Source organism: Lactuca virosa, chromosome 7 (assembly GCF_052849685.1).
Source record: "Lactuca virosa cultivar CGN04683 chromosome 7, Lactuca_virosa_CGN04683_v6, whole genome shotgun sequence".
In the NCBI taxonomy this organism is placed as follows: domain Eukaryota; kingdom Viridiplantae; phylum Streptophyta; class Magnoliopsida; order Asterales; family Asteraceae; genus Lactuca; species Lactuca virosa.
Window position 1 is genome coordinate 277,230,599 of NC_136432.1, and position 23,194 is coordinate 277,253,792.

At 34.8% G+C, this 23,194-nt stretch overlaps 1 protein-coding gene, 1 long non-coding RNA gene and 5 other non-coding genes across 7 annotated transcripts; 1 reads left to right on the forward strand and 6 right to left on the reverse strand.

Moving 5' to 3' along the window:
* Positions 1 to 1,152: 1,152 nt before the first annotated feature.
* TRNAT-AGU (transfer RNA threonine (anticodon AGU)) lies at positions 1,153 to 1,226 on the reverse strand. The gene has a single exon. It is a non-coding gene; the product is annotated as a tRNA-Thr (tRNA).
* Positions 1,227 to 3,832: 2,606 nt separating this feature from the next.
* LOC145126305 (uncharacterized) lies at positions 3,833 to 22,257 on the forward strand. Its single transcript, XR_013716393.1, has 3 exons — positions 3,833 to 4,056; positions 15,650 to 15,735; positions 22,178 to 22,257. It is a non-coding gene; the product is annotated as an uncharacterized LOC145126305 (long non-coding RNA).
* Positions 4,872 to 4,945, reverse strand: TRNAT-AGU (transfer RNA threonine (anticodon AGU)). Its single transcript has one exon. It is a non-coding gene; the product is annotated as a tRNA-Thr (tRNA).
* On the reverse strand, positions 5,305 to 5,378 carry TRNAT-AGU (transfer RNA threonine (anticodon AGU)). Its single transcript has one exon. It is a non-coding gene; the product is annotated as a tRNA-Thr (tRNA).
* TRNAT-AGU (transfer RNA threonine (anticodon AGU)) lies at positions 5,785 to 5,858 on the reverse strand. Its single transcript has one exon. It is a non-coding gene; the product is annotated as a tRNA-Thr (tRNA).
* TRNAT-AGU (transfer RNA threonine (anticodon AGU)) lies at positions 6,184 to 6,257 on the reverse strand. The gene has a single exon. It is a non-coding gene; the product is annotated as a tRNA-Thr (tRNA).
* On the reverse strand, positions 8,501 to 11,953 carry LOC145123402 (Tetratricopeptide repeat (TPR)-like superfamily protein). Its single transcript, XM_079058614.1, has one exon. The coding sequence runs from the start codon at positions 11,732 to 11,734 to the stop codon at positions 8,660 to 8,662; it is 3,075 nt and encodes a 1,024-aa protein (XP_078914740.1). The 5' UTR covers positions 11,735 to 11,953; the 3' UTR covers positions 8,501 to 8,659.
* Positions 22,258 to 23,194: the final 937 nt, after the last annotated feature.

The window sequence follows — 23,194 nt, forward strand, 5'->3', positions numbered from 1 at the left end:
ATATCTTCATTCTGTTACGTTTAAAAAAAAAAGATCTTTAATAACTTACTTGCCAATACTTTTCTAATAGATATAAAATACTAATTTCCAATAAGACAACACAAAAGTATAAAAGGCTTAATTGATACAAAATATGGTGGACTTTATCAAAAAAGATAAAAATATTTTATATTTTATATAATTGATACAAAATATGGTGGACTTTATCTAAAAAGATAAAAATATTTTATATTTTATATATTTTATCCATAAAATATTATGAAAAATAATACTTTTATTATTTGTTTATGTAACTCTTATCTTCTTAGACTTATTCCTACAAATTAAATTATTTCTAACATCAATTATTTCTAACATCAATTATTTGTGCCCTGTAATGGTAATAGAAACAAAAAACAGATATCTTTAGTTATTTAATAAAATATCATATATGGATATAGCTATCTTTTAATATTTTATAACAAAATAACCATATAAATCGTTTAAAAGGTTGTAAATTTTAGATTTTTTTTTACAAAATACTTCCTATTTTTAACTGTGAATAGCAATATATGAAAATTCACAACATTAGGTAGATAAAATAAATAGAAAAATACAAACAAATGATAATATAGTTTTTTTTTTGAAAAGAATGTAGTTATGGCAAATAAACCTTCGTGACCACAAAAACAAAAAAGCAACAACCGGATTAGAAGGGTAGATAGATATCATCCACATCTCCCAAAATGTTTTACTTCTTCTAACAAATTTTGTTTTCATAAATATTAATGTTTATTCAATCGTAAGATTGTCCAACCTCACAAAAATAAAATGAATATCATGATTTTTTTAACGAATTCACAGATAAAATTTACGAGTTTCTTTTGTCTTCATGGCAAAAATACATATTCATATAAATTTCTAGACTTTTTTTTTATTTATTTATATTAAGTAATCATTTTATGAAAGATGAACGAACCACTTTTCAAGAAGTTTTTCAACGGATAACTCACCTGATAAAAAAGTTGCTTTACGGTTTACTGATATTACCAGGATAACTCACCTGATAAAAAAGTTGCTTTACGGTTTAGTGATATTACCATGATCAAGCAATTTTCAAGAAGTTTAGTGTTGTACACAAAAGGTTTTGTAGACAAAAAGAAAAAACATAATTGCTCTCGTTGAGAGTCGAACTCAAGACCTCCCGCTTACTAAACGGGTGCTCTAACCAACTGAGCTACGAGAGCTTTTAGCTTTACTGTTTTACGATATTTATTTTATTAGTTATATATCGATTAAACTACATTTTCATTCCTTGTGATATTTTGATTTTTTGCTTTTGATAACAGGAATCTGTTTTCCTTTTTCGTCCCTACTGGTTTTTCATTGTTCAGTGTTCACTCTCTTTGAACTCTCTTATGTGGACTTAAATTAGGTTTATGGATGAGTTTATTAAGGTCAACATGATGGAAGCATATGCCAAAAAAAAGGACATAAAGCTCGTAAATTGAAGTATTTGGTGATCATTTGGGCCCTTTTTGTACTTGTGACCCTTGATATAAAAATGACCTAAAGTTACTATAAAGGTCAATTTTTCTTTGTTGTAATAAAACTTATTTCAATTTCAACAAAGATGTGTAGTATTTTCTACATGGTGTTGCTATGCATGTTAAATATCTAGTCCACAACTATTTTCTAGGATGTTTCCACATTTGTTTTTGTATAATGTTGATGTTTCAAGAAGTTTCAGTTGGTTATATTTCTATGTTTTAAGGTGTTACAGAAAACACCAACTCTTACAATACAATTTTTTTACAACTGAGGAATAACATGGTTATATGACTATCTTATCATTTTTATCTGCATCAATTTAAGTTTGATGGCTGAAGTCATGGTTGATTTTTCTGTTCAACTTTGCATTTTTTTTTCTAGTATTAATGTAGTCTTTAAGTGTTGCCTTTTCTACACAATGGAAAAGCATAACACAAGTGATCACATCATCTAGCTCCATGTGTTTCTGGTGCAATTCGGGAGTGATAACTTTTCTTTTTTTTTCAACGGGTATTCATCATTTACTTTGCAACAACGTGGCAGTCTCATCATCCTTGTTGACGACAATCTTCGAATCAAAATCTTGGTGTTGTCGATTGTTGGCAGGCAAAGTTTAAGAGTGTCAAATAAACCTTCTTGCAGGAGAGGATTTTTGTATAGATTAACATGAATGTTTTTTATTACTTGGTTGTTGTTTTTCAAGGGAATCCGTCAAGGAGTGAATTTCTACATTGGGTAATGACCCAATTGCAATTCACAAGAAAAAGTCAAGATCACGGAGGAAAAAAAAGCTAGAATCACAGTAATTATTGTCTTTATATATTATAAGATGTTTCTTTACTTATACTTCTTGTACCTTGTCTCCACCTCTAGCAAATCGCTAGTTGTGTGAGAGTTTTTTTAATATATTTCCGATTCAAAAAAAATATATATTAAACTAACTATTATAAATGAGGTAGTTACCTTAAATGACAATATTTATCTCATTTTGGCAAAATAACCACATTATTAAAAAATATGCCATTTTGTATTGCAGACTACCACATTTTGGCAAAATAACCACATTATTAAAAAATATGCCATTTTGGCAAAATAACTATTTGTTTTGTTTTGTTTTGTGATTGTGGTAAATCCAAACCTAAGCATCCGAATACTATATTTTTAAATAATAAATCTAGAGTGAGATAACCAAATGCATTACAATAACATAAAACAAAATACAATACAATATGCAACGTACGTAACACATACTAATTGTTTTAGGAAAATACATAACATCATAAATAAATAAGGGAATATTTTCATATACATTTAACCAAATACATTATAATAGACAACATAAACCCTAAACCATAAATAATAACGAAATGCTATACATTATGAAACATTCTTTAAAGCTAAAACCTAAACAGTAACTAGATACATTACTTTTCATATGCACACTTGGTCTATATGTATTTGGTTACTTGAGGCCAAAATACCACGATACCCTATGTCTTTTGCAAGAGATGTGTGGATTGCTTAAAATGCACCATAAGCCAATTGTAAGTATACATGGAATAAAAAAACAACTTTGACATGACGACTTTTTTAGATTTCGTCCCGCTAATCAATGAGTTTTTTAGATTCATTCTTTTAGTATTCCTAACATGTTTTAATAGAAAAGGCCACACATATATGTTAATGTCAAGTATAATACTCAAATAAAATGTCTTTCAAGCATACACACATCAAATCGAAACACATATTTATGTCTGGAATACAACGAATCGATATGGAATACGACGAACTATTTCGGGTTCATAGACAAAACTAAAAAAAAACTTATAAATAACAAAGTAAACTACAATATAAAACCATTATACGTTGTCATTTTGACGAATATTTTCAATGAATCCAAATGTAATAAGAGTAAAAGTAAGATTGCCATAATTTTATTGAGAGAATGACGTTGTTAACAGAAATGAAATCAACATTAAATAAGTCACGAAAGGACTGTAGTCTAGAACTATCGTCCGTAATAATCTGATGTCAGTTTTACAAACTTTGTATCGTTTCTTATCGGTCGGGAACAATGTGAATGAATATAATTCTAAACATGTCATATTTTAGATTGTCGTTATGTCAAATCTCACAGACTTCAAAACCAACATTATTATTTCAGAATATAGTATTCAAAGAGAAATATGTTATTTTTTTAAAATAAATTAAACTTTATGATTATTTTTATTATTCCTTTCAAAAACTGTGTAATGGTGGATTAAGACATTGGGAATGATTCAAGTGTAAAGACCAAGAAGGTTTCCTGTTACCAATTAGCTTTATGGAAAAAGAAAATAATATTTAAACAACAATACTTCGTCGGTTCGTCCCCTGTTGCTTTTTCCCTCCAACGCCACAAGGAAATTGTCTCCCTACTTTTTCTATGAATTACAAATCTCTTGATCCAAGCAATTCTGATTCAGAAACACTACGCTGATCGTTCATACAATTTTACTTCACATGAAATCTTGATTTGATCCACAGGTATGTAATGTTTGAATGCATATACAATTTATTTACTTAGAGGAACCGATCGCGCATCTTTCAAGCATTTTCGATCCAAAGTTTTCTGCTATATTTGTCGGCCACCATCTCCCAGTTGTTCAGTTTTGAATTTAGGGTTTATCACTGATCACTATTTTTCATATAGTCCTGGATTTAGGGTTTATTGTTGGTTAAGGATTTAGGGTTGGTTTTTGATCGAGAATTTTCCTTTTGATTGCATATCTTAGTTGGATGTAGAGCTGTATATTCCACCTATGAACACTTTCAAACTAAATATATTATTGTGTAGATGATGGAAACTAAGAAGATTTACAATTCAGATATCATCTCTTGACCATATCAGTTATATCATTGTAATTGATGTGATTACAAGAGTATGTATATGTGCTTGTTGTTCAAACATGTTTTTATTGCTATGATTAAGTAGGCATCTTAAATCTTAATAGTTAATATATTTGATTATATCCATAGGTAACCTAGAACCCCTTTTGGCTCTAGGGTAATGCTGCTGATTGAATTCTGTAAAATGGACCACTTTTATGTTTTGAGACCAAATCTTTCATCAAGTAGACACTTGCTCCACCATATGGCAATTACATGGATTTTAACATCTTCCTGAATCGAATGCTTTAAATGAATCCACTTAAGTCCTATCCTCAAACATTACAACCATTAGGAAGCCATGGTCAAATGTTTTAGAAGTTTAAGCATATATGAGCTACCGATTGTGTTGTAAACCACATATGGTTTTGTAAAAAAAGAAAAAGCAAAAAAAAAAAAAAAAAAAGACAATTTGCTCTCGTTGAGAGTCGAACTCAAGACCTCCCGCTTACTAAACGGGTGCTCTAACCAACTGAGCTACGAGAGCTTCTTGCCTTACTATTTCACAACATTCATTCTATTAAATATTAATTAGATTTGGTACAAGTGTTCCATGGTTTTGTAGCTCTAGCTTTAGATGATATCTTTTTAGGTTCCACCATTTTAGTTGCAAGAATTCAAGGTTCTTTGTATTAAGTGGTGATTATCATTTGGTTTTCAAGTTCAGTAGCAACTTAGAATGTGAAAACTCATACTGAGGTCCTTTTGGGTTTCACCATTCTCGTTGATGTCTAATGTTCTTGTGGTTGTATAATGGGTTCAAAAGTGTTGTAATCTTGAGCAAATATGAGCCACAGGTTGTATGGGAAATTGATAAGGTTTTGTAAAAAAAAAAAAAAGACAATTTGCTCTCGTTGAGAGTCGAACTCAAGACCTCCCGCTTACTAAACGGGTGCTCTAACCAACTGAGCTACGAGAGCTTTTTGCTTTACTATATTACAACAATTTTTCTAGTAATTAGATATGGAGTAAATTACATTTGGTTCCTGTGCTTTATTTAATTTATGGTTTTGGTCCAAAAAGGAAACTTTTCTTCCTTTTGGTCCTGTATTTCACCGTTTCATAACGTTTTGGCTTGGACGTGCCTTGCACACTAGGGCATTTTGGTCTTTTCCTTGTGTTCTCTTTTCAAGATTTCCTATGTGGACTTAAATAAGGTATTTGTTAGTATGTTCTTCCCTGTTTTTATCTTCTTCCTTCATCTTCTTCTTTCGTCTCCTCAGTAATAATGGCCATATGTTCATGTGAAAGAAGTATCTGGTGATAAAAAATATATAGTATATGGTTTTGAAAAAAGAAAAGAAAAGAAAAGAAAAAAAGACAATTTGCTCTCATTGAGAGTCGAACTCAAGACCTCCCGCTTACTAAACGGGTGCTCTAACCAACTGAGCTATGAGAGCTTCTTGCTTTACTATTTGGGATACAACATTTTTTTTATAATAAGTAATTAGATGATATGGATGCATTTGTTTCATGGTTTTTAATTTTTAGCTTCATATGACACTTTATGCTTACTGTGAAATGAAACTTAGCATTGTCACTTCAAAAGAAACGTAAGGATGCTGACTCTTGCATATGTTTTGAGGCTCTGCAGGTATTTAAGAATGTTTGTTTATGTCTTAATTATCATTCAATTCAATTCTTGAGCATATATATATGAGCCACAGGTTGTGTGGGGAAAAAGATAAGGCTTTGAAAATAAGAATTAAAAAAAAGAGACAATTTTGCTCTCGTTGAGAGTCGAACTCAAGACCTCCCGCTTACTAAACGGGTGCTCTAACCAACTGAGCTACGAGAGCTTCTTGCCTTAATATTTCACAACATTTTTCTTTACCAAGTGTTTTAAGTGTAAGGGTTGTTTGATATGCCATTTATTGAGTCCGGTAAGAGGAAAATGTTGGGTCTCAAATTCACAATTAGAAGATTTTGGGCATGGCTTAATCAACCCAATCAAATCTTGACTCAATCAATCAACATTTATCAAACAAACCCCACAATATATTCGATTCGTCCAAATGGTACCTAAACACCATTTTTTTTAATAGCATTTTGACCGGCGGTTTAACAGTAAATCGCATAATCCTTAACTTTAGAAGACGAACATATTTTCCAGGAGGTCATGTGTTCTTGTGGTGGGTAGGTTCCGAAGTGTTGGAAACCTAGAGCATAGATGAGCCACAAATTGGGTGGAAAACAGATATGGTTATGTAAACAAAGAATAATTATTTTATTCATATTGTATATATTATCCTTTTCTTCTTATAAGTTTACAGAACTCTTCTACGGTTTAAATGCCATTTGTTTTGTAATTATAACATTTATAGCCAGGTGACTATGTAATATTTATAAACAATCTAATACGAAGTTGGAACGGAATGAGAAGAACAGTTGATGCCCTTCAATGATAATTCTTAAATTTTTTATCAAATCCCAAAACATAAAAACTTAAAAGGCAAGTTTGGTATAAATACGTCACAACATTTTCCGGCAGTTGTATCAGAGAAATGAGAATCATAGAAAATTGAGTGAATATGTTTTGAGAAAAAACGTGTCAAAGCCAGCCCCAACTATCTTTAGGTTTTTATTTATGTTTGGGGTAAATAAACAATAAATGAATATTTAATAATATTTAGTAAGGGGAAAATAGTATTTTACTACAGACATAACTAAAAACGAAAAACGTTGAAAGAAAAATACCAGTTGGATTTAAGGACCAAAAACGTAATATTGACCAAATCACAAGACATTTCAGTAATTTACTCTTTAATGTTTTCTACATTTTTGTTTGTTTTCTTTTTTCCTTTGTAATCATAATTATAATTTCTAAGCACTCTAGAAATACATTTTTGCATAATTTCCGAACAACATCTCCAAAATATTATAGGATTTATTTATTCATACAAATTAAGTTGCAAAACTTTTAGCTATGGAAAATGATGAGACCGAGTAAGTTGGTGAGACAATGTACGTCATCATAGGTCTAAATGATTATAAATGATAGTTATCAGGGTATTTCATCGATATAACTAATCATATTGATGCATCGTATACAAGTATTGCATGTCAGGGGTACAAGTTTGATGACATTATCATTAATATGATCTGAGCCTTGGTAACATCATTGCCAAAATGATTTTATAGTCTTGAAATTGGACCAAGTGCACAAGGTTTTTGGGAAACTGGCCAATTAACAAACCATATATCTACTGTTAATTCTTTAATTTTTTAATTTTCTCCAGCGACCCGATTGTTAAATCTTTTAGTCTTCTTCAGTTTGAGATGGAAAACTGAAACGGAAACGGGAAGCTGAAATCGGGATATCGAATTGGTGGTTTCAGTCTTTTCTTTCCTTCGACGACAGAAGTGTACCTCGCTCTAGATTTTGGAAATGGAAGTATCAATGTGGAGTTTTTTAGAAAAAATAACCTATACGAAAGTTGCGACTCTAATAAGAGTCCATGAATACAATTATATAAAAACATCTGAGTCAGTATGAAGCAGTTATAGCCATTGGAAATTGGAAGATGAAGTACATTGCTTAAATAAGCAAAATGAGGATTTCGGGGTCGTGTGATGACCTTATGGGGTCACGTAAGTTTCACAAAGTACCTAAACATGTGATTAGTTTTGGCACAAAAATGGTGAGACACGGCCGTGTTAGGTACGACATGACCCGTATGTGCGTGTCAAATCTGATTAAATGAAGTACATTAAATGTCTAAGTTAAACCATATTATGAATTTACACATTTTGACATAACATAAGTCACAAATCTCGATACAATGCATGTGTGTGTGTCTTTGAGAAAAATCTTACATGTTCATCTAATACATAATGGTTGTAGGATTAATTTGGAATTTTGGGACGGATTTAGTACCACGGGTATTTTAGGAAACATTCCTTTTATTAAGTTTTTACGTTTGTTTAGAGTTCAGTTATGATTAGTATAAATAAGGACTATGTTTTGGTAAATTCAAGTTGAGATTTCCAACAATAAATTCTTTGGTTAGCAAGTCTCTCCTTATTATTCCTTTGTTTCTCATGTTTCTCCTGCTGCATATTTTTCTTGGGCATCAAGGGATAACCAGATGAATACCTTACAATGGCCATTATTCCCAACATCGAGATCCCAGATTCTGTCAACATTTTGATATATTTCACATTTGTGAACGATAATTTATAATATTTTGAACACAATTTACTACCAATAGTCACCACAAGAACACTTCCCATCTCTAAAATGATGAAACCTAAAAGGATCTCTAAGTATAATTTTCCGCCTCACAATCTCACTTACAAACTTAAACACCTCATGACAATCACCACAAACACGAAGATTCTTAAATATCTGCAAATCCGAACCTTCCGGCGTACTAATCAATCCATATGCAAGTGCCAACCTCTCACTATGCTTCCATAATTGATCCTCCTTTTGTTCTTCATCAATATCTTGCAATGCAAACTTCATATCACAAACATAACCACTTTCTTTAACCATTTTCTTAATCTCATCTAGTTTTCCATATATCTTTCCACTTTCAGGGTGCGATTTATCCCCTATCGCAAAAGAACTCACCTTTCTTTTCATCTTAATCCAACTACACGCGGGTTTCTTCTTAACATTTCCAAATTCCATTTCTGATCTAACATCATGAACAAAGTCCCATTTCCCAATACTTGCACATACATTTGAGTAAAGAACAAAAGCCGAATCATCTAATGGATTTGATTCAAGAAGATGTTTTAACGCTTGTTTTCCCAATTCTAAATTTCCATGGATTCTACAAGCAGCTAACAAGCTTCGCCACACAAAGTCATTTGGTGGGACCGGCATTTTCTTGATGAAATTTTCAGCTTCTAGAAGCTTCCCGGATCTTCCAAGAAGATCGATTATACAAACACAATGTTCTATACCAATAGGAACTCCAAATTTCGTTGTCATTAAGGAATAATATTCAAGACCTTCGTTCACTAAACCTCCATGACTACATGCTGATAACAAAGAAACAAAAGTGACATGATCAGGCTTAAATCCCATTTTCACCATTTCATGAAAAGCTTCAATTGCTTCCTGAAACAATCCTTGTCTTGCAAATGATGATATTAGAATATTCCATAACACTATTGCTCGAATCTTTGCTTCCGGAAGCATTTCCATCACTTCATTAATCTCGCCACATTTTCCATACATATCCGTGACAGCTGTCGTAACATATTGATGCGAGTCAAACCCGGATTTAAAAGTCAAACCGTGAATCTGTTGACCTTCTTCAAGAGCAGACAAGTTAGAAGCAGCAGAAAGAGCCGAAGAGAAAGTAAACTGATCCAAATGGATTCCATTTTTCTTCATCTCTGAGAATCTTTTTAAAACGTCTTCTCCATGTCCATGAGCATTTGCAGCAAGAAACGCATTCCAAGAAACGAAATCTTTGTTAACAAATCCATTAAAAATACGTGTACTTGAATCCAAATCATTACACTTTCCATACATTGTAATAAGGGAATTTTTCACATAATCATCCGAATCAAAACCAGAAAGAATCACATACCCATGTAACGGTTTCCCATGGCTGAAAAGTTGATTTGGGGTAACACAAGAACTAAGAACTTGAATCAAGGTTATGTAGTTAATGGGTTCGTTTTGTTTTCTCATAAAGTTAAAAGCTTTGATTGTTTGATTTGGTTGTTCACATTCGGTGTATCCTCCAATCAGAGTGTTCCACGTCACCAAGTCTTTTTCGGGCATTCTTTCAAAGACTTTTTCAGCTTGCCACATCATCTTTTGCTTTCCATACATTGTGACTAAAGCATTTCCAACAATTAGGTTTCCATGGAAACCAGATGTGAATACAAGTGCATGAAGGATTCGGGCTTCTGCTAAAAATTTATGGCTTGAACAAGCAGATAATGCGCTAGAAAAAGTCACATGATTTACAGGTCTTTGTCTCTGAAGCATTTTAACAAACACTTTCAAGGCATCAAGGTGCACCCCTTCTTGAATATAACCAGATATTATTGTATTCCATGAGATTAAATCCTTATCTGGCATCTCTTCAAATAACTTTACCATGTCCTTGAGCTTTCCGGTTTCTGAATAAAAAAGCAAAAGGGTATTGCATAGAGATAAGTTTATATCAAACCCTAGTTTGTGGACCAAACCATGAACAGCAGCACCATAGAGGAGATTGTCCATGGAGCTACATACTGATAACAGTGCAGAAAGTGTAATTGGATCAAGATCTTCACGGAGATGACGCATGAACTTAAAGCATTGAAAGGAATCTTTGAATGAATGATTGCGTGCATATGCAGAAATCATGGAATTCCATGAAATAGTGTCACGTGTAATCATTTGATTGAACACATAGCAGGCGTCTTGTATGCTACCAATATTACCAAACATGGATATAAGAGAATTGGACACTGAAAGATCATATTCGAATCCACATTTTATGACATGTCCAAGAACTTGAAGACCCAATGACTCGTTTTCCAAACACCCACAAGAAGTAATCACAGTGGTGAATGTGTTCTGGTTACATTTGACATCTTCATGCTTCATTTTGTGGTATAAGTTTATGACCTCCATGGGATTTCCATTATCAGAGTAGCCAACCATCAATGAAGTCCAAGATACCACGTTCTTTTCTGGCATCTTGTCAAAGAGACTATGAGCACTGGAATGGAATCCATATGAAGTATAAAAGTTTAGAAGGGCTGTTCCTGCATACACATTATATAATAAACCGTTTTTCAGAATTAAACCATGGATTTGAAATCCGTGATGTAGCATAAAGCCTGAACCAGTGCATCCGGTTAATAAACTAGCAATAACGAAGCCACTTGTCTCAAATCCTTGAGCACGCATTTGACTTAACAAAAGAAAGGCGTCTGAGTACAATGAAACTCGAACTAAAGCAGAGATCATGGTATTCCATGTAGCTTCGTTTCTCTGAGGCATTTCATCGAACACGTAGCGAGCGGCTTCGAATTTGCCATGTTTTGAGTACATATTGATCAACGTATTTGTATGGAATATGCTTAGACGGAGGTAATTCTTTATACAAAAAGCATGTAGTGATTTTCCAACAGTCTCATTGGTGATCTCCGAGAAACCCTTCTCTAAAAAAACTGAGATAATGGGGTTGATGATGGTTCCTCCAAATTGGTGAATCCCACGATGTAGAGACTTCAAGCTTGTACATGGCGTCAAAGCGTTCCAGTAGAGAAACTGATTAGCTATGACACCAACTCGGTGCATACCCAGGAACAGCATCAGAGTTTCCTTGGCGAAGCCAATTTAAGTATACACGCGGATAATAATGCAGTCCAAAAAACCAGTCCAAGAAACCATCCTTCTCTTCATATTATCGAACACATCACGGACGCTTTTTATGCCACCAGCTTGAGAGCAATGCAATGCATTACCAAATTGGTATTTATATGCGAATAAAAACCGCTTGCTTTAAGAATTTCGTCCGCTAAACGCTCCTGATTATAGGAATTCTTTTTTGGGAGAATTTCGTAAGGTTGTCAACAAAAATCAAGCTAAGTTTTTTTTTTTTTTGGATCGATGACCATTTGTCATAAATGGATTCTTATTGAAATTAAAGAATATTACTCTTTATGATGATAATAATAATAATAATAATAATAATAATAATAATAATAATGAACTAGGATAATGGACAATGGCGGTTAATATATTTTTTTGATTTGTATATTTTGTTATTAAGTTTTTTTCGTCTATATTTGTCTCTTTCAACTTGTTTAACTGATACATTCAGTCCCTATGACCAACCACTTCAGGAAAAAAATGACGGTAATATATGTATTATTTTGTAAATATTTAGTTCTTAATATTTTTCTGTGCATTTAGTCATTAATATATTTTTTGTTGCAAAATAAGTCATTTGTTATTTTTATACATATTCAATATTTATCACTGGTTTCTTTAGGTTTTCTCACGACATCCTATGTGGGACAATCATTAATGAGGTGTTTGGGGTTGTTGATGCTTATAGGCACTGCGACCTCTGCTATTTGGTTTCTTAGGTTTTGTGGTTTGGTTTAGGTCTAGTGTTCTTAACGTAGTAATTTCTTCATACGATCTCAGATTTTAACAATCTTTATATCAACGCGTTCATATTTAAGTCTACTACAACTTTCGTTTAATTACTCCCGTTAAAAAGTAATATATTTTTATTTACGATTTTATAAAAAAAACGTTCACACATAAAGATTGTTAATGATTGTCCTATGCACGATGTCGTGAGGAAAAAAACCGTTCATAAGTGTTGAATGTGTACAAAACAACAATGACTTATTTTGCAATAAAAAAAATATTAAATACTAAATTTGTACAAGTGAGAAATATATTACTCTATTAAGTCATGTTTTCCGGTTTACCTGGAGTAGCCGTCCATAAGGATTGAATGTGTACAATTAAACAAGTTGAAAAGACAAATATAGACAAAAAAAAAAAACAAAAACAAAAACAAAAACAAAACGGTGATCAAATGTGTACAAATCGAACAGTAATGTCTACCATTTTTGGAGTTTTACCGTAAAAGTTTTGGATTTCGGTAGATTATCTTTATTTACAAAAAAGGTCTTTGTAACGTCTTTATATATATATATATATATATATATATATATATATATATATATATATATATATATATATATATATATAGATATAATATTTTTTTTATGTCGGTAGGTTTGACTCTTGTCTTGAAAATAAATTATAAAAATTGTCTCCATAGTTTAAAAAAAATGTCCTTGTGTATATTTTTTATACAGAAACGGTCCATATGTTTGAAAAAATTACAAAAATTGTCTCCGTACTTTACAGAAAATATCATTGTGTAATTTTTTTACAGAAACGGTCAATATGTTTAAAAAATTACAAAATAGTCCCTACCTAATTGAAAATTTGCAGGTTTGGTCCCTATACTTTCATACGTAGACAACTTTGGTCCCCCAAATAGTACACACAAAACGAAAAACGATTAATATTAATACTTTCCTTTTGTATAACTAGAATATAGTAAGCAAAATCTAGCTATGAAATGTAATTTTTTATTATAAATTTTTTTTTTGGTTTGGAATTACTTAAGAACGTGGTTATTGTTTTAGAACACAAAATAAAATTAGTTATTTTTGTTAACAATCTTGTTCACAATGGTTAATTTTAGTTAGAGTAAATTTTACGAATCATCCATGTGATTTGCCATAGATTGCTAGTTTTATACCTATGTTTTAATTCATCCGACTTGTCATATTTGTAATTATGAAACTTGCAAGCTTCTTCCCTAATAAATTGACAATACTATAATGCCCTTATGTATTATTTTTGTAAATTTTATGTTACTTGTTAATATTTTATAATTAAAAAAAAAACAAAGTAAACCCCACCCCATCCCTACCCACACCATCTATATTTCTCTTCCTCTCTCATCTCATAAGATCTTTGTAACGCCCCGATTCTCAAAGTATTGATTTATGGTTAAATTTTCATGATTTCAAGGTCTACTCGACGAGTTGGGTGCCCTGACTCGTCGAGTAGCAACGGGTTGGTCCACGTGTTTAAGTGACCTACTCGCCGAGTCCAAGAAGGGACCCGACGAGTAGGAGCTGGAGGATGAAACCCTAATTTCTGGGGTTTTGCACCATATTTAAGGGATCATTAGCCTCCTTTGGGCTCCTTGCAGCCTCCTGAGAGTTCAGTGTGTTCCATTATTGTGTGTTTCAAGCTTTGGAAGGAGGATCTTTGTATGAGAGAGCTTGGAGAGCAAGTGGCTAGAACCAAGGAACATGTGGGGATCTGATATCTACCTCAGTTGGCATCTTTTGGAAGGTATCAAGTCGTTACCTTGACCTCATTTCATTCTAGATCTCATTTGGTTAAAGATTTGGGCTTTTGTAGCATATTATGAAGTTATTCTTGGGTATGAGCTCAGATCTGAAGTTGTAACTTCAGATTTGAACTCTCTTTGATTTGTAAGCCAATAAAGATATCAGCTTTGGCAAGTATGAACCCCTCCTTAAGTGTAAAACTCCATTGCAAGCTTGGTTTTGTCATTATGAGACTTTAGAGCCTTGCATGCACGTAAAGTTTGCAACTTTACGTGATAAACATGCCTTGGGAAGCTGAATCTGCAATATGGAACCTTGACATGGCTTAAAAAGCTTCTGAATGGATGAAAGACTGAAGGGACTCGGCGAGTTGCATGGTCAACTCGGCGAGTCCGATGAAGATTGCCTTAGGCTCAGCGTGTCAGACGAGTGACTCGGCGAGTTGGCAAGTTATGCAAGGAACTCGGCGAGTAGCTAAGGGTACTCGACGAGTTGAGGTCAACATGGACTGTTGACCGTGACAGTTGACTTTGACCAAGGGTTGATCAATTGACTTCTGAGGGTATTTTGGTAAATTGAATATTGATAGCAAAGGACATTGGTGAATATAGGTGTTGGAGTTGGAGCTACATCTGGAGGAGTTTGACACTACCTTCCGAGCTACTTGCGAGGTGAGTTATCCTCACTATACTCAAGGGTCTAAGGCACTAAGGGCGACCCTTTGGATTGTTATCTGGTTATGTTATGCTAGTATGATCTGTTAGAACGGTATCCTAGAGGGTAGGGTAATATTATATGGTATGTGGTATGACATGTTAGACCGGTATCCTAGAGGGTAGGATAATATTATATGATATGTGGTATGATCTGTTAGATCGACATCCTGGTAGATAGGATGATGTCATGTGCTATGTGGTATGATCCGTTAGATCAAGTATTGTCTATAGACTGTTATGTGATTATCTGTTATATGTGCACATGTTCGTTTAACGGTTGAGGTTTATCTGCTTTGTGCGGAGGCCAATAGACCTGGGCATTCCAACCTGTAGGTTGTGGGTCGTGAGTATTCCATCCCGATGATGATTGGACTCGTAGTATGTGGGCATTCCAACATGTTGGTTGTGGGTCTGGGGTATTCCATCCCGAGGATGATTGGACCCATAGTATGTTGGCATTCCAACCGGATGGTTGAGGGCCTAGGGTATTCCAACCCGATGGTTGATTGGACTCATAGTATGCTGTTTATGATTATATGTGTATTGTTGTGGTATGAGTATTTTGGGGGAACTCACTAAGCTTTCGGGCTTACAGTTTCAGTTTATTGTTTCAGGTACATCAGGGGATCGCGGCAAGGCGGATGCGTGATCGTACAACTCCTCACTTTTTATGACTTTGTTTCTGGGATACTCTGATATGGTACGTTTTGAAAACAAGTTTTGTAATGGTTAATGGTTTTGGAAATGTTTTAAAAGTTTTAAACTGGCTTGAATTTTATGGGTGTTACAATCTTAAACCCTAAATCACATTAAAACACAACTACATCAACCAACATAGCTTGACTGTCGCCGCCACCATAACCAGACCGTCGTCGTCGTTCACATATCTGATTTGTTTGATTTTCGCCTCCAACTGAATCGTCTCATCCACACCTCTGATTTGCTCGGTTTTCATCGTCCACACCTCCAATCTACTCGATTTACACCGTCGTCTGCATCATCCCCTCCATACTTCTGATCTTCTGGATTTCGCTATCATCACCAATTTATTTGAATAGAGCTTAAACCTCTCTTCTTCGAAAAAACACTAACAAAAAAGCTCTATACTAAATGCAAATGTGAGTGAGTTCTTAGATTTGATTTGATTTTGAGGTTTGGATTTTTATATTTGATTTTTAGGCTTTTGAACTTCAATTCAAAAGAAAATTCTAAAAAAGTTTGTGATTCAGGTTTTTGGTTTCATTTTGTAGTTTGATATCAGAAAATTTTGTGATTTCAATTACGTTTGTTTGGTTTCATCTGATTTGGTGTCGGTAATAACGAGAGAATATTACTCGTGCTTGCTGAATGGGATGTCGAGTGATGAAAAAGAAGGGAGCAGTGCGACAATATTAGTGGGTCCATCTACATAAATTAATAAATAAAATAAATAAATAAATAATAAAAACTTAAAGAAGATAGAAAATAATATTCAATAAAGACATTATAATCTTTTTGGTAGATACGAAACATGTCAGCTTTAAACTAACCGAAAATAATTGAGTAAAAAATAAAATACAGGGATGAAACTTACAGATTGAACCAAACCACGAGGAAGATTAGTATAATTTACTCTTTTACTTAATCTTTTACTTAATATTTTGTCTTTTAATCTTTCCACCTAAAAGAGTCACTAATTATTGTTTTGATTTTTGTAACAAGTGTCACCAACAAAACTTCGATAATAAATTTCCATTTTTGTTCAGCCACTTTTTTTTTTCTTTTAGAACGGCAGCTATATAATCACTAACGAGAAGCTAGAGAACAAAACAATTGTTCCGCCACTATCTGCAATTTCATTGCATTTTCATCATTTAAGATTTTTGGAAAAACTATAAACTTATTAATATATAAATAAGAGTTAATCTGTAAAAAACTTTATATTTTGTGTTTTTTTTTTATTAAATCCCAACTCTTTTTTTTTTTAAAGACCTTGCACTTTTTTATTTTTTTTATCTAGACCTTTTAGTCATTTTTTTCAAAAAAACTTGTTAAATGTGAGGAATTTTAAGTAAAAACTAACAACGTTAGAGGGTTTTTTCAGACCCAGAAGGTTGAGGTTTTTTTTAAGGAAAAAAAAATAAAATTGAGGGTTTTTTCGGAAAATATAGAAAAATACAGTCTCTTTCAAAAAAAAGTTAATACAAAATATAAGGTTTTCATGCGATTTACCCTATAAATAAAGTTGCAAAATGTCTTTCAGTAAACTTACTAGATTATGACTCGCGTAAAACGCGGGGGAACATATAAAAAAATATATATAAAAATATAAAAAGTTAGCATAATAATTAAAAAAAAAGTAACAGAAATAGAATTAACATTATTGGTAACATTGAATAAAACAATGAAATGCTTTAATATCTATAATCGGTCAAGGACCTCTATGTAAACAATGTTTTTCGTTTTATTAGTTGGACGACCTTCCTTGTCACATATGAGTACTTTCAAGACTATATCTTTTTAATTTCTACTCTTCTTAGGTTTGGGAACCAATGTCAATTGTCTATTTTCTTTCTTGTTGATGTATCAATGAATGCAATACAAATTAGTGCTATAGTTGGAGCTTGTAGTGCTATCAGTCGATTTGTTAATGATGTTCCAGTAAGTTCATGTTTTTTTACTAAAAAATTACAAGTTTTTATATTTTCTTTGAGTTAATGTTTTATTATTGATTTGTAATAATAATAATAATAATAATAATAATAATAATAATAATAATATGATTGGTGTAGGAGGGTCCTCAAACACTTGTGGGAATTACATTTGACTCATTGCAATTGGTTATATATATAAAAAATAATAATAATAGCATTTCAAAAAGAATTATTCCTTCAAGCTCTTTTGCATTTTTTATTGCAACCATTGATTTTCTTAGTTCCAGACATAGATGATGTTTACACTCCTCTCCCCTCTGATGTTATTGTTCAACTTTCTAAGGTGATTAAGTTACGAAAGACTGGTGTTGACAATCATTGGACATTAGCAAATAACATAAATGTTTTTTCAAGAATTCTGTAAGTAAATCTGTTTCTAACTCAAGTTACGACAATACCCTTGTGTTTGTCTGTCGTATGTTTATCATAACATTTATTAAGGGTATTAGTATCAATTTATACATATCTCCAAATATAAGTCTATTTTAATCAAGGGGCAAAATGCTCCTTTTTCTTGAGTTGGAAAAAAACTTTAACATGGAGAACACAAGTGCGACCTATATGAAAACTGTCAAATGTCCTCTAGAATCTGAAATGTCAAAAGTTGTCTTTTTAGTTGAATTATCTGTCATTTTTCATTTTCATTTAAGTTCTTTTTGGGATTAAACAAAAGGAAAAACAACATAATTTCGTTGTATGTAAAAAATTCGGAGTATAAGGCTACAATTGGTATAAAACCCAACAATGATAGTTCATAACATTGACCTAACTCATCTAATTTTGTATCATACACTAAAAGAACAAATAAAAGAATAAAAAGCAGCTGCAATGAAAACCTTGTTTTGTGTCGCAATAAGTTGGCATAAAACTCAACAGTTCTTGAATATAGGAAGAGTCTACTCTTCAAAAATGAATTTGGAAACTATAATAAGTAACCAGTTCTTGAATATAGGAAGAGTCTACTCTTCAAAAATGAAATTGGAAACTATAATAAGTAACCAGTTCATGTAGATGTGCAGTCCGTAATCAAATCCAACCGTCCGAGTATACCTGAAGGGCTAATTTTCTTATGAGAGAGCATGACAAAATCACCGATGAGAAATTCCTTTGGTGGCAAGTTAAAAAGCTTTTTGAATGTCGAATTCCTATGAGGTGACTTTAGATTGAGCTGTAAAGAAGTTAGAATAATTTTGTGACATCCCAAAAATACAGTCTGAAAGTTTCGTTTTAAATCAGTAATAAAATCATAATCATCATTCGTCATAGAAAAATCACAACAATGTATCTCAGAATAATATAACAACTATCATGTATATCAGAGTATAAACATCCCAGGCTGAACAAATGGTGTGTGCACTGCAATCTTTCCGAGCTCCTCTTTTGAAAACTAAGTACCTGAAACCAAAACTGAAACAGTAAGCACGAAGCTTAGTGGGCTCCCCCAAACTACCACATACCATACAATAACATATAAAGCACATACTGGGCCTTGCCCACTGCATCGGACCGAAGTCTGGAACTGACTAGGGCCTTGCCCACTGCATCGGACCGAAGTCCGGAAACTGCATCGGACCGAAGTCCGGAACTAACCAGGGCCTTGCCCTCTGCATCGGACCGTAGTCCGGAAACTGCATCGGATCGAAGTCCGGAACTAACCAGGGCCTTGCCCTCTGCATCGGACCGTAGTCCGGAAACTGCATCGGACCGAAGTCCGGAACTAACCAGGGCCTTGCCCTCTGCATCGGACCGAAGTTCGGAACTGACTGAACATAGCATAACATAATCATAACTACTAGCATAAACACATATACTGCATACTGCATCAGACCGAAGTCCAGAACACATAACACAAAGACATGCTTGAATCACAAAGACATCAAGCACACTGAACTACTGCATCGGACCGAAGTCCGGAACTACTTCTAACTAAACGGGCCGACATTGTGGCCGTAGACCCGTTCCTACTGGAAGGAAACTCACCTCACACTGTTGAAGTCCCGTAGACACAATCCCACACTGCTGAAGTCCCGCAGACTCAACCCCAGCTGTTGGATGACAGATTCCCGAACTGTCAACACCAAAATAACACCCAAATACTAATTGGGTTCTAACACATAACTATAAATGCATACTTTGGATAATTACTATATTACCCCTAGCTTGGCTTACCCAAGCCCAAGGCCCAATCCATAGGCCCAAAGTCAATTAGGGATCAAAGCCCAACATATGGCCCAACTTTCCAAATTGGGCCCAATCCTTCATATGGGCCTTATCCTAAAGCCCAACTAATTACTCTAGTCCATTTAGTTATTCTTGGATGGCCCATTAATAAACCAATTACCAAAATCCAATCGAAAGGCCCAACTCAAGGCCCAAGTGAAACTAGGGTTTCACATAAAATGACGATTAGGGTTAAGTGTTTCTTACTTAACCCATTAAGGACTTAATCTATTAAGTCCTTTGCTCTACTATATACATGAGATTGAGTGATTGGGCTTAATACATAATCCCATCTCAATGGCCCAAAAGTGGGTCCAATAAGTCTAAGGCCCAAATACTCACAATTAGGGTTTTCTAAACCCTAATTAGGGTTCCTCACCCAAACGTGGCCCAATAGGCCCAAAATAAATCTTTAAGCCCATTAGGGTCTTGCTAGGTCCATTAGGGTTTTGCTTGAGGGGCACCACCCACTACCACCCCAGGTAGTGGTGGTCAATGGCGGCTCACGGCGGCGGCCACCACCTTACGGTGGTGGTTACTATTATTATTTTCATTATTTCATGCTAATTACAATTACAAGGCTTTTATCCAAAATACACACACTAAATAATACACACACACACAGCCACACCATGGCGGCCGGCGGTGGCTCTTCTGTGGTCTCCGGCTACCCAAAACCCCCAACAAACATACAACTAATAACATACCACCACACACACCTACACATAGTAAAACTGTAACATCCGGATTCCCAGGTATATTATTTTATTATTTTATTTTGGAATTTGTTGAGGGACTCGGCGAGTTGGTGCTTAGACTCGCCGAGTAGGGTCGCGATTTCTCATCCGGATTAATGACCGGACTCAGCGAGTCCATGAGTGGACTCGGCGAGTCCACGCTGTTTAATGAAACCTTAATTTTTCCGGGTTTGGGACCTATTTAAAGGCCCTTATGGCCGTCATTTGCGGCCATCAACCCCCAGAGAGAAACCCTAAGTGATCTAGAGTGCTTGTGAGGAAGGAGAGGCCAATCTTGAACTTTTGTGGGTATTTTTGCAAGAAGGAAGTGTTCAAGGCAAGAGGAAGCTGAAGGAGGTGCGGTTTTGGTGGTTTTTGAGCTCATAGAGATTGTATTGAGGTATTATTCTCGGACCTTCTTCAGTTTTGGTGTTGATTCTTAGTGTTAGGGTTTTCTAACCCTTTTAGAGGATGATTAAGTGGAGTATTTGGCCCCTTCTCGAGTTTGTGTTCTGGATCTGGACCCAAGGGGGGTCCAGAGACCTTAACCCTTGGAGCTTTATGAGTCATCGTGGGAGTCATGAGCTTAGAATGTCATTTTTGGGGCTAAATCATCATTTTGGACCATTTAGATGTTATATGTGTGTCAAGGTCCGAACTTTACGTGATTATCATGCTTGGGGAGGCCAGATCTATGATTGTATGGAACAGATCTGACCTCAGAAGTTGTTTTGAGTTGTGCATGGCATGAACTCGCCGAGTGCAAAGAACAGACTCGGCGAGTAGTATGAAGGTTGCCCGTTAATCACTCAGTGAGTGGACTTGTCGAGTTGGGGGAATGACTCGGTGAGTCAGGGAGGGTCAGGAGTCCGAGTTCAAGTTGGAACTCGCCGAGTTGTTCTTGAGACTCGGCGAGTTGAGTCGGGGTGGCCCCGCGATTCATGCCAGGTGGAACTCGTCGAGTCAAGGGAAGTACTCGACGTGCCAAGAGAGGATCTAAGAGAGTCAGTGGACACGTGTAGACTCGCCGAGTCGCCCTAGTGCACTCGACGAGTCGGGTCAAAGTTTGACCGATGACCTTGTTGACTTTTAGGGTTGAGTACAGTTGTATTTATGAGAGTATTACTTTATGTGATTAGGCGGAGGCTAGATCACACTTCTTCCGAGTCAGCTATTTACCGAGACATCGTGGTGAGTCTTTTCACTATACTTTACCTTGAGTAGGTAATTAGAGTTATGTGACAGAGTTGTTGTATGCTATTTATGTGAGGTGTTGCATTGCATTATTTCTATGTGATTTATGCCGTGTATATATTAGAGTATATCAGAGTTGGAACCGAAAGGTTCACAGAGCTAGGACCAGAGGGTCCACAGAGTTAGGGTCCAAGGGCCCGCAGAGTTATAGCCTCGAGTGGCTAGTATGTGTTATGTGTGGTATTTTGGGGAACTCACTAAGCTTTGTGCTTACAGTGTTTTGTGTTATGTGTTTCAGGTACTAGTGAAGATCGCGGGAAGGCGCCGGCATGATCAGTACACACACATGCGGAGTTTTATACATGTTATGATCTTGGGATTTTGACTTATGTTCGGATGTATGAAACAATGAGTTTTATAATATTATGAAATAAGGTGTTTTTAAAATGTGAAAATTTGTTTGAAAATTTTGGGTGTTACAAGTTGGTATCAGAGCCTTGGTTTGAGGGATTCGGGTGCACCTTCGGGCGTATCTGAACTCAAACTGAGGATTTGAGAGATTTTCAAAATAAAATTCACAAAATTTTATTAAAGAGTAAAATGTTTTGAAAGAGCAGAGCAGAGCAGTGTGTACGATCAGCCAGCGCCCGAACGGTGATTTCCCAAAATACCCTTGCAACTAGTGTTATGATATTTATTATGATATATGATGAGTTATGTTATGCATGCTAGAGTAGACTAGGTATTCTTATTAGGACTAGAGTGGCCTGATATGTGATGCCTTAGTCTAGGAGTTTTGCTGCTAGGGATGCTTGAGAGAGTGTTTAGATAGCAGCGAGGAGTTTATGAGAGAACTGCTAGTGAGTAGCATATGGTTAAGGAGAGTAGAGTACTTGAGATTTGGGATCCAAGGAGGAGGACTTAGAGTGAATGTTGATGCGGTGGGGACGGTAGTATAGGGCCCGTACTACTAAATACACCGGAGCAGTGCGCACCCTAAGTAAAAATCCATTGGGTACTAAGGAGCAAGTAGAGTTGAGTTATCGAGTGTAAGTATACTCGAGTGAGTCCCTAATATTTATTATGTTTTACTTCAGAGAGACGACATGGTTGGGACACGCCACAGGCCAGGGACTAGCGAGGGGGTTGTTAGCGATGAGGAGCTCCGCCAGATGATTCATGATGAGGTGGCTGCTGCCATCCGCGCTGAGATTCCAGAGATGTTCGGGTCTATTAAGACCACATTGATTGAGACTTTTGATGAGCGGTATGCTGCTCTTACTGATGCTGCTGTTGCTGCAGCCACTGCAGCCGT